Here is a 12,608-nt window from a genome sequence, read left to right on the forward strand (position 1 = left end):
GGGGGGGGGGGGGGGAACAACCCACACACAATGGAACAGCAAGTCTATTGCCCACCTCAGCGTTCCTTAAAATTTTTCTTCTTGTGGCTTTTATTATCCCCATCCCCAATTTTTCGTATCAGTTTTAAATTTACTGTGATTTTTTTTTTTTAATACGGTGTCAAATTTAATAAAAAACTTAGCTGCCTGCAAGTGGAGAGCATGTACTCAGAATCTTCCTGATCAAGCACTGAGGCACAGGATGTTTCAGGCTCATATTTTCAAAACCTTCTGTACCTTTTTTTGTGTGTACTTTTATCACATCCCCAAAGCAGCGGCACATTGACAGAGAAACACTGATCCAACCTAATCTAACTCTGGAAATAGTTCATTGAATTAGGAGGGGTGGGGGATGGGGAAATCATTGAAAGGGCACACAGATTTCAAGAGGAATTGCAAATATTTATGATTCAAATAAACAAATCCTGATGGTAAAGAAAGAATCAACAACTGTTTCTCATGCTGGCAATACATATTTATTGTCATTTTGGAGATAGGTTACCATGTGTATATCAGGACTTCAGACTAAAAAAAATTGGGATTATGGACTCTTAGCATATGCCAGTTGGAAATTAAATGACTGAATGTAAAGCTGACCTTTAGAAGATCTTCAGTTGGTCTCTTTTTGTACGTGTCCCACTTTTTTTTTTTTTTAATTAAAAGCTGAACATCTTCCCCTCCCCCTTCATTTCAACCTCAGAAAAATAAATTATCATCCCAATGCAGCTTTTCCTAGTTTTACTAATGATCTGCTGGCAATCTCACAACATTTACATTGTTGATTCTACAACTTCAGAAGGAAGCTAACCTTTACAAACCATGTTCTTCCTCCACTTTACCTGGCTACCGAGTCCAACGTTAAGGACTAGACTACAGCAGATTAAAGATTTGCTTATATTAGACTATTGCGGTTACATTATTATGGTGCAAACCTTCAACACAGGCGCTTTGCTGTTCTAAAACAAGCTACATCAGTGCAAGATCTGAGAGTCCGTGCAAAAGAAGCCGCAGTGCTATAAATTCTTGAAATACCTTTCCTCTCTGTCTCACATGTATTGACTAACAAATATCTTTCTCCCACTAATTTCACGAATCCCAAATACTACCCAAAAGAAAGATGAAGATATTTCATGCTTTTATACAAAAAACAAACAACCCCCACTGAAAAAAAAAAAAAATCCTCCAACTCAAATTCCCCCACCCAAAAAACCCCCAGGTCAAAACTATTTGTTCCCCACCCTCTTCTAGCTTTTATGTCACCATTAAAATAAATGCATACAACTTACTGTACAAATATGAAGCAGAAAGCATTCAACTTACAGAACATTCTGAAAATATTTCAAGCATAAAAAGTACACTTGATAATTGCAAAAATAAAGTTTCACTTTTTTTAAAAAACATTTTGATCAGAGCTCAAGCAAAACATTTAACAATTCCTACTTCAGTTTAACTTCATAAGAACACCACCTTCAGAAGTTAAAGACAAAAAACTCAGATTTTTGGTGATAAAGCAACTGACCATGTCTTTTAATGAAGAGAAATGGTATATACAACAATGGCACAGACCTTAAAGCATCAACAACGTATTTCAGCCAAAATTAAGTCTACAAGTGATCTGAGTCATTCTTAGCATCAAATGGTACTGATTACTAAGAACCATAATCTGCTAGGAATAGACATTAAGTTAGACTGGTACGAATGGAAGGAAAGATCCATGACATCAAACAGGCTCAGTTGTTGCCACTGAACTTTTTTTAGGCTAACAATTTCACTAGTGCAAGACCATATGTTTACCTGATTAAATGAAAACTCAGAAATGTCACAATTTAAGAACACTCATACAAAACTATTTTCTTCTTTTAAAAAAGTGCCACATACCATACTTTTACTAAAAAAGTTAGAAACTAATGGAAGACTGTCTGCCTCCATCTCTTGTCAACAAGGAAAGGCCAAAGTGATTCTTTGATCCCAGCTCGAAATGGCGTTCTCTGACCTATCCCCAGCATCTCCAACTTGGAGCAGTCCAGCTGAGCATTCCTTGGACGAAGAGCACCCACAACTGGACAATCAGTAATCTAAAAAATAAACAGAAAAAAACCCAACACACCAACAAGTAATGAGAAATGACAGAAAAATACTTATTCTTACATATGCTCATTTAGAAGTTTTCCTTCATAGCTTTCTATATAGGTAACATCGCCCTCCTCCCTTCCAACTATTTTGTGGGGGTTTTTTGGCTTGGGGTTGGTTTTTGTTTGTTTGCTTATTTTATGGTTAACTTCATTTCAACATAAGAGATGTCAGGCAGAGTGACGTGAAGTATCTTAAGTTAAATTTTTCTCACTCAATCACTGCTCACCATTTACGCTTTTCTACGTTTCATTCTTATTTTCACCCTATGACTATAATCACAAGGTAAAAAATGCTCTAAAAAACATTGACAGAACCATATCTTGATTGATATACTTGAAGAGAAATAGATTTGGGCAGAAAAAATTCAGACTAACTTAGTGTTCTCCATTCTTTTTCTCTCCATCTTCCAAGCCACGTTTCAGTTCCAGCCTTTACTAATTCAGAATCCTTGGAATTTATTTTGGATATAAATAAAATCTTATTTACATGTTATATTCTCACAACATTATCAGTATATCTTTAAGAGTAGTCTTACTTTTAGGTGTCAATAAAACTGCAGGACAGGTGTTTTAAGCAAAGCAAAAATTATGTGAAGTTCTTAAGTGCACGTATTCAGAAATAAATCTGGACATTGACAAGTTCTTACAGATTCCTACCTTCAAGTTAATGTTCTGTCTATCTGTAAGCTCTTTTAAGGACAAAAATACAACAAAAAAAATACATGGTTCCCCTTACTCATGACTAAGGGGAACCATTCTGCAGAAATACCATTACGCTACAGACTGCGAAACTGCTTACTGACTGACTGGGTAATTTTCATAATTCAGCAGGTCAAAGCAGCTGTTGTTTTCCTGAGTTAGATACCAGACAGCATCCTCAGCAATAGATCTGCTGTGCCAGACATACTCACACAGATCGTCCTGAAGAGGAAGCTTACTTGTATAGCTAGCATGAGACCTACTGCTTGAAATGATAAAGCACATCCATCTTTCTGTATGTCTGTCGAACACACATGACTTACAGGTCTCAAGTGGCTGCTGGGAAGGTTGAAAGCATCTGCAATTGCACATGCCATTTCATACTTAGTCATCTGTTCATTGCCAGACCAGTGAAACGTTCCTTTCACTGATGGGTCCTACAGAAGAAACAGGAAGCACAGGTGAAAAAAAGCAGCTAGCTAGCCCTCAGACTAATTCCTGTGCAAGAATTGTGCAGAATAATCTTCCTGCAAGATCCTATCCTGAAAGGCATGTTATAGCACCTCAATGATGTTCTGGAAATGTCTCGCGCATTTTCAGAGAACACTTGACTAGGGATTGAGACTGAAAACTGGTGTTACATATATCTGACCTGACTTTTCACAAACAGCTTATATTCTGTAGAATTAACAGGAGGGAACGGAGCAAGCCAACCAACCAAGGTCAAATAGCTGGTGAGGAGAAACTCTATACTATTCACTTTCTCGAAAACAAATGCAAAAGGCACCAGACACATTCTGAATGTTAAACTGCAAACCATGTACAAGTCCTAACAAACAAATTGATTGCACCACGTCTACCGTATGTGCATGGTCCATTTTTTTCCAGTTATATGTACGAAAAATAAAGGTGGTTGGTTGGTTTTGTTACCTTGCAAAGGTGATAATCTGAAGGTGCTGTGGTGAATAAACACAATAAAGTATTTCAGTCCAGCGGCTTTTTTTTGCCACCTCAGTGTTCTTAATAAAATAAACAAGGGCATCTTTGAGAACTACATTCAACCACCATGGGGTTTTTTTTAGTCCAAAATGGCAACTTGTAAAAGGCATATTAGAGTAAGTTAGGTATTTGCATTTCTCTCCTGTATACTAGAAGACACGTGACAATTTTCAGAAGGATCTGTCCCATCACTTCACTTACTTTTGTTTCAAATATCAGAATATCCACACAGTCATGTAAAGATGCTGCAGTATTACAGCTAGTTCTTTCCTCCCTCCCAGTGTTTCAGAAATGCAAAGAATAGTGCAGATTATATGCAGTTCTCAGTTGTTCAGAAACAAAGCCAAGAACTCGAACTGTTTTTTACCTTGAAGAGGCTTGTTTCTTTAAATTCTTACCAGCATTCTCTTCTCTGCTAGTTGTCTGCAAACAGTTGCTACATCCTTGACGTTAGTAGGAAATCTTTGTTGCCAGTGGTCCATGTTGGCAGATTTATTACTGAACTGCACTTTATCAAACATAACAGTCACAGCACTTTCCTCCAGTCTTTCTACCTCTCCATACAAGACAGGAATCCTAAGTACAGCAGCATCTGAAAGAAAGAATATTTTAACAAGTATTAACCTTGTTATAAATCGGTATGAATGCTGTAGCATAACCTGAAGAGTGTTTTGGAAGTGTTAAGAAATATGTTGGTGATATTAAGCATCTAGAAATCACAAAGAAAATGCAATTTTTATGTTTGCCCTCAGAATATCATTTTAATTTCTATCAATTAAAACAGTTTATAAACACTAAGTTTATACAAACTTATTTTCATTTATGCTACTGATTTCTATAAAGTTAACAAGCTGTCATTAACACTGCAAAAGAAAAAAGAAGGCCTGTTTGGGTTAGAACAAAAATTAAAAAACACCACCAAAACAACTGCACTATGGAGTTACTCCAGCTCTCCCTATCCTCCCTGGGTAAGAGCAAGAACAAAAATTCCCACTAATCACAAATCACTGTGTTCAGGCATCAGTTACAAAGATTTTTTGCCCAGCATGCAGAAGCCTCCTGCATAAAGGGGGATGTTATTTACCAGAAAAAAGACATGAACGTTGGAATGAATAAAAAGCTTGACAAATAAGGAATAGGTTCACAGAATACAGTAGTAAACAATATCAGATTTCAAGATTGCAATTTGAGAAATTAACAGTAAACAAGTGCAAAGAGAAGGATATTTTATGATGGAATACATCGTACTAGCTTATCTCAGTCATGAAGACTCAGAAGGCCTCTTTGAGGGGAAATCCAAGAAGGCTATGACAAATTCATTAAAAGTAATACAGATATTTTTACTTAAAGGAAAAAAAAATAAAATCTGTCCTGAAATTGGAAGTGGAAGTCACCAAAACATTGCAATTCTTAAAGATTTGTAGGAAAATGCAATAGCTATTAGAAAGACAAAAAGAAAAAGCTAACACACAAATTATTCTCACAGAAAAATAAATGGAAAGTAGTACTTACAAGAAAAACAAATACAATAAAAAACCCAGCATGACACTGATTTCCTGCAGCTCTAAAAACAGTTATTTGGTCACTCGGCAAATACGTTCTTCCTCTCTTTAAGTACTGCTTGAAATATCTCCCTTTTAATATCTTTAGAAGTATTCATTATTTGAGAAAAAGACTGCCTTCCTTTTTTTCTGAGAGCGCTATCTGAGACTTGGAGAGCATTACCTGAGGACCTACTGCAACTTTTTCATTTTATAAACATGAGTACTAAATATAACATGTATCCTCTCCTAACCAAAGTAAAATACATTTTAAAAAAATATGCAAAAAACCAAATTATTAGTGGAGATTCTTGCATTATACAACAGAAATGGGCAGGGAAGTTCTTCACGCAACTACAGACATTTGATAGACTGAATTCTACCTATACAATATTAGCAAATTAGTGGTTGGAAGACTAATACATGTAAAATATTTATATTTGTATGAAACAACAGAATTGACATTTTGAAGCATCTTACTCAGCACCATGTCGAAATTCCTTCTGCTAATAATACCACTGCTGCAACCCACTCCTGCCTGACAGATCATGCTCAAAAAGGTTATGAAATAAAACTGAAGTGTTCAGTTGGGGGAAGGATCTAGCAAGATACCCACACGTACTTGAATTTGGTGCAGCCTTATCTTCATTACCAGTCTAGAAGAGGGAGCAAACAGCATCACAGTCAAATTCAGAGATGATATTTAAGAAGGAGGTGGAGTGAATAACTTTTTATTGAAATTGATTTTTACTTATGTAAGACTTGTCCTATCGAAGTATTTTTTAGAAAGTCTATTTTTTACTAGTCATGACAAACCTGTATTAAGGCAAATTGGGAGTCTGAGGCCTATCATTTTCAAATACAGTATATATTTACTTACTGAAATACCATCACACTAATTTGTCAATTGTTCAGTTCTCTGGGTATGCAGAGCAGAACCACAGTGTGAGTATCATACTGACATATCAGAAGCCTCTTCTGCAAGTTCACTGAGATTATTTTCTTCAAATTCTTTGAGCAAATAGAAGTGCTTCTTTCCTCATAATCTGTGAATGGAAACTGACAGCATACTAACTAGAGACAACCAAATCTCTCTTTTGTACAAGAAATAAGTTTTAAATGCAAGGGAACATGTTCAGTCCCACGCTTTTTTCCTTTATTAAGTAGAATTTTTTAAATTATGTTTGTATATTTTGAATACCGGTTTTCATTAAGAAAAGATTTAAATAAAAAAAATAAAAAAAAAAAACAGTTGCTTAAAACCAGAACTATGTTACTAACCCTTTAGGAAGTGTTACAAGCAGGAATCTGGTGTGTGTGGTAAGCTAGGTGGGTAAAAATAAAACGGATGGCCTGATGGCTTATGTAATGAGAGCAAAACAGGAGATCAGCAAGAAAACCAAGAGAATAACAACAAAAGCCTAGGCTGATTTTATCTGCATTATTATTGAATCACAAGTCTGTTTTTCCCTTTAAGTAAACATACATTTAGAACAATTGCAATGCATCCCCCTACATAACAGCAGCTGTATATTAAGTGTGGCAAAGCTTGTGCCATTACAATATATTGATAATGTATTTTATCTTTCCTTAGAAATAGTTGATTCACAGTAGACAAAGGCTTGTGAATGTCCATCAGCAGAGACTAGTAACACAAATAAAGATTGGAACAAGTAAGAAATAAAGCTTCAGTCAACCTATAAGCAATAGGAATCGTTTATGAGCAAGGAGACTGACTCCTGATCACATTCTTTTCTAAATCTCGTTTCCATGGTTTTGCAACTTTACCACTGACTTATGAGCCTATTAAGCTAAGATACAACTAAGTAAAAACAGAACGCCTCTATTAAAAATGGGTGAGTGAATTCTTACCTTCATTATTTTCCAGGACTGCCTTTTCACCCTCCAGTTTGGTTTTACCATATAAATTCAGGGGATTTGGTACATCAGTCTCTTTATAAGGAGGGCTTGTTCCATCAAATACATAATCTGTACTAATGTAGATCAGAAATGCTCCAACTCCAGCTAGGAAGAAAATATTTATGCATAGTCTATTTTAATTCATGCCTTGTTTGAAATCCAATAAACCTTTTAAACAAATCTCCAAAAGACCTCGTCTTCTAGCCCCATTCATTCCCCTGCTTTGCCTCTTCACTGATCCTTCACACAGACATGCATGCTACCCTTACTGAAAATGGATTGACTGCACACTGATCGCAAAAATGACATTCAGCTCTTTGAGTCACTTATCTGTATTTATGTTCCTGTATAAATAAATGCAGTATTTTAACAAGAAACCAAATCCATTAGATGGTCTCCTTACCTGCCTCTTTCGCTAAGTTCCCTGAAGCAGCCACATTGAGCTGAGAAGCAGCATCTGGTTGACTTTCTACAACATCTGGCCTTCTCTCAGCAGCACAATGCACTATAACATGAGGCTGGAAATTAAAGACTAATTTTAAACAACAAACATTCTCAAGAGATTGCAGTTGCACCCTAACTCTAGTGATGAACTCCCTCAGGCAAAAAGGCATTTCACCAAGTTGCGAGAAATAATAAAAGTAGTAGTAGTATTTTTAATCATGGTATTCTGAGGAGCAGGTTTTCCTTAGGAAGTAAAATAGAACCATGCTGCTTCAAGATTTCATATTAGAATACCAAAAAACCTGAGCATTAATTTTGCAATTATGATCTTCAGTAGCTTCGATTTTACAGCAAGATAGAAGTTGTTGGGTTTTCTTTTTAAGTCAGTAAAATAATATAAAATAATATAATATAATATATATGTCACACACACATTGGTACTTAAAAGAAAAAAACATTAGCCAAACTATTTTTAGATAAGCCATTTACACATGGCTTATTTGACATATGCAGACTATTAAGAAGATATTTAAAGCCACTTTATAGAATGGCACCCTGCATAAAGTATTTCAGGTTTTATATATTCCCCTCGCAAATCAGATTGAAAAAACAGCAAACTTCTTACTGCACTGCATGGTAGACATGCAGTTACTGCTGTTGTATTCAAGTATTCTTCAGCTTTGAAAGAACCACTTCATATTACTATGTCAATAACTCACATTTATCTTTTTCTTTCAACTATCAGTGCGAGTATGCTGACATGTACATCTGTTATCTGCAGTCTGCCTATGGTGATGATAGCAGAGTTCAGAACTATCTGTATCTACAGAGCAAACCTACACTCCATATAGCTTTTCAGAGCTCTGCCAGAGCATTAGCCCCACTAAAGCCACATGAACTCAGTATTAGAACAGCACTGTCAGCTGATCACTAGATGTATAAAGTACCTATCCATCTACTTCAGACTCCAGAAACTTACCTGAAAATCATGGATAATGTCATGAACTGCAATAGAGTCCAGAAGATTAATCTGTTCAAATCTGGGCTGAGCTCTCCTGTATCCACAGCCAACTGCATTCCAATTATTTTCATTGAATTCTTTAAACACAGCTCTGCCAAGAAGTCCCGTAGCACCAGTAATCAAAACTCGCCTACTGGGAATATCAACATCTTCCTAGGGAAATGAGAACAGGAAAAGTTTTCTTTATACTGTTGTTTATTGCTGTTTTTTCTTAAGAAGTATGCCGGGCTACAGTCAGTGCTACTGTATTAGCTTTCCTTGCCACATGAGTGTTTTGGAGTGGCTCATGGAACGCAAACATCTGGGAGCACCAATACTGTACCTAGTCAAGTATGTCCACTTATTTTTGAAGATACTGAAAACAAAACTTAAATGGGAAACTCATTTACTTCTACAACAAGAGGAGAAAACAAACCAAACCACTAATGAAGACGGAATTTTAAGTTCACTCAAAATCTGATAATTTTGTGCAATTTGAAATGAGGGAAATAACTTCTTTTGAAAATGGACCAAAAATATTTAAGATTTAGGGTCCACATCCTGCAACAAATAATTTTGGATAGACTGTGCCTGTTAGAGGCTGCAGCAATATGCTACAACGCACTGTGGCCCTGTCTACAATGGTCGTGAGAATTGAAGGCTTGAATTTTATTATTAAATAGAACAGTAATTCATCATTATTCAACACAATAGTCTCATAGTAAGTAAAATCAAGATACAGCTCTCTTCTCAGTTTTACAAAACGCATCTGAAAGCCATTTGATAATTTAAACTCTCAATCTATACAACATACTAAAGCTTTACTTCAGCTACCACACATTTCAGTACTTGAGACAGTTGTGTACATCAGTTCACGCAAAGTTCATTCCTCTCCACCACTCACTAGACCATCAAGTTTTCAAGACAGCAAATACAAGATTCATGTCTGTCTGTGCAATCTTTATTTTCCTTTCATGCTTTGCTTCTGCACGTATCATGGAACAAGAGCCTGCTAAAAACAAAAACAAAAGCATGTGCTTACATGCCAGCACAGAACAGAACTTCAGATGTGCAGACTCCATAAATCTTGGGTTTCCTGACCACTTTATACACAAGGACAACTTGTGATAATCGATTATAATTTTGGAAATGCTCTCTACTATGCAATTCAAATAGCCCAGTCACTTCTGAGCATTCTTACATTTTCAGCATTCTAACAGACCACTAGTTTTTGACTGCAGCGCAGGAAGCAACAGAAATCGCTTCCAAATTACTGTCTGTCTTTCCCCCTTAAAGTTAAAAAGCTTTTGTTCCATGAGGGTATATGCAGAGGCTCATTATGGAAACAGCCTATCCCAAAACAATTGCTTGAAGTTCCCAGCGTGCTGCATGCGTCTTCCTCAACTCTAAATCTTCAGGCAAGGATGACTTATTCCCATCAGTACTGGATGAAGATTAGTAATTTATATCTGGACGGTTTCCTGAAAATGACAAACTACAGCAAGTGATGTTTTAAAAAGTTACCTTTATCTTTACAGTCAATTTGACCTCAGAACACAAGTTTGTTTACAATTTTTTAAGGCTGCCCACCTTTCTATGAAAAGCATAAGCAAGAACATGCAAGTATTGTTTTCTTTTTTTGTTACGTAGTTTTTATCTTCGCAAACTCTGGATAGAGCATCATAGGACACGTTATCAGCGCTTCTGTAGCCAGAGGGTACCCGCTAATAAACATCAAAGACTTGCTGCAGAAAAGAGTTGAAAGGTTCTCTAAAAACTTCACAGAAAATCTTTAATAAGTAGAAAGCGACCAACACAAAAACGTGTCATTTGTAAAATCTGATGTTTTTAAACATCATTCATCTAAGTATGTTTATTCTACGCATCATAAAGAGGATGTTACATTAGCAGCACAGCTTGAACGGAACACGGTCACAACTTTTACCAAGTACAGTTTGCATCCTGTTGCTCTTGTCTGCAAGACTAATTGATTTTAGTCACTTTTTTCTGGGAAACCAAGGTAAGTAATAGATGTTTCCCATAAGTTCAACACAAAGCGCCTACCAGTTCAAACGTATTTCACCTTGCCAGAAGTTGAACATTCTGGTAATACAAAACCTGCACAGATTAACTCTTTCCCTGTATGCTCCCTTGCTTCTTTGCAGAACGTCGCCCAGCTGCAGCAGCGTTTCTGTCTCAGAAACTACAGGCAACAGAACGTCTGAGTCCAAAGGACCTCTGAGGTTTAATGTTCCCACCACTGCTGTTTGCAGATGCTCTCGCAGACTTGCAGAAGCTACTGCTGTCGCCTCACAGCTATCCACACACAGGCAAGTGAATACGTTAACAGCACCGTATACCTCAGCGTAGCAACCACATTGTCTTTCGTAGTCACCAAAGCTAAAAATTTAATTGCTGTTACTTGCTTTATCCTGCAAGGAATTAATCAATCACCGTCCTCTAGAAGAGAAGGTGGCAAAAAATCTGTATCGACTACCTAGTAGTATCAGTACTTAGCTGAAACCACATATGGTATAGCATCTTCTTTTTGACTTTTGTTAATTTACATACTTTTTCTTAAATACGGCCAGAGTATTAATTATGTCATGCAACTAAAAGATAAGACCGCTCTTAACTGTTATCCTAACGGGCTACAAAGTACGCTTAGAATTTGCACTAATTTTATAGACGGTTACTGTATATAAAGAATAAGAGCCGTTTTACAATTCAAATGTTATCATTTTGCCTGCAAGTTTTACAGGCTTAAATGCAAGTTCTCGTTCAGATTAGCCCATCTGCTAACAAATCTTTTACGAGTGTTTCACGGCTAAGAATCCATCACATGCAGAGTCATCAAATGTGCAACAAGTTCTCTTAGCAACTAATTTTGAATACTACTACTTAAATGTACAATTTTGATCTTTATAATAAAGCATCCAATTTTATTTTGCTTTATCTGATGTTCAGTATTCACTAAGAATTAACGTAATAAAAAAGAATTGTACTCGGCAGTCTCATTCACATAAAAATATACAAGCAACAACATCGTAAAATTAAAAAATAGCCTTTACGAGACCTCAGATGACTTTGTAGACACTGCCAAAATACAAAAGAAGAGTAAATTTACAGAAATAGTAAAATGCGATGCATTTCAAGGTAAAAACAAGATACAAGTACTTTTTAAGCTTTATATAAAAACTGAACTTGACGAAATCACGACGGACTCAAAAATATCAAGTTTAAGGAGCACCCACTAAAAACGAAAGCTACTGGCACAACACAGATTTGCAACATAACACGGTAACAAAAAAGTCACTACAAGACTGAGCTCTTCATTCAGCTTTGACGTCCCTTACAGCAACAAAAAGCAAAAGGAAAGCCAACAGGCTTTCTTACTGTCACGGGCTGACAAGGGAATACGTATTAACGGTGACAAGAAGTTGTCAGGCGTTTAACTTACACCTCCGACGCGCACAGCTGCAGCAGTCAAAAGCTACACCTGCTGAACATCACTGATGATAAAACGTGACAACAGAAAATAACAAGCCCAGGAAAGGAACGGTATGCGGAATTACTGCAGAGTCCCCTGTTACAGATGAGTCTTTTCTATGTAATAGAGCCGCCAAGATTAAGCGGTTTAACAATTAAGTGGGCTTAACAGACATAACTTCCTGCTACAAAACAAGAATCTCTTTACAGTAATTAACGTGAAGATAACGTAAGGAGATACGAAATTATCCAAAGTTCTAGAGCTCGCGGGTAATCCCCGATAGGGGAGAAAAGGTAACTGAAACAACTGAGAAGGGAAGACCCCAGCGACAGAGCGTTAGCGAA

The 12,608-nt window shown here is 36.5% G+C and overlaps 1 protein-coding gene across 1 annotated transcript in view; it reads right to left on the minus strand.

The window, feature by feature from the left end:
• Window positions 1–1,203: 1,203 nt before the first annotated feature.
• The window catches only part of MAT2B (methionine adenosyltransferase 2B), a 14,220-nt gene continuing 2,815 nt past the window's right edge, over window positions 1,204–12,608 (minus strand). The window contains exons 3-8 of the mRNA XM_009285983.2: window positions 8,754–8,948; window positions 7,734–7,848; window positions 7,283–7,435; window positions 4,268–4,461; window positions 3,194–3,307; window positions 1,204–2,114 (exon numbers count right to left, since the gene is read on the minus strand). Coding sequence (XP_009284258.1) covers window positions 1,944–2,114; window positions 3,194–3,307; window positions 4,268–4,461; window positions 7,283–7,435; window positions 7,734–7,848; window positions 8,754–8,948 — 942 coding nt within the window. The 3' untranslated portion in view covers window positions 1,204–1,943. The remainder of the gene's footprint in view (window positions 2,115–3,193; window positions 3,308–4,267; window positions 4,462–7,282; window positions 7,436–7,733; window positions 7,849–8,753; window positions 8,949–12,608) is intronic.

Source organism: Aptenodytes forsteri, unplaced genomic scaffold (genome assembly GCF_000699145.1).
Source record: "Aptenodytes forsteri isolate BGI_AS27 unplaced genomic scaffold, ASM69914v1 Scaffold54, whole genome shotgun sequence".
NCBI classification, from domain to species: domain Eukaryota; kingdom Metazoa; phylum Chordata; class Aves; order Sphenisciformes; family Spheniscidae; genus Aptenodytes; species Aptenodytes forsteri.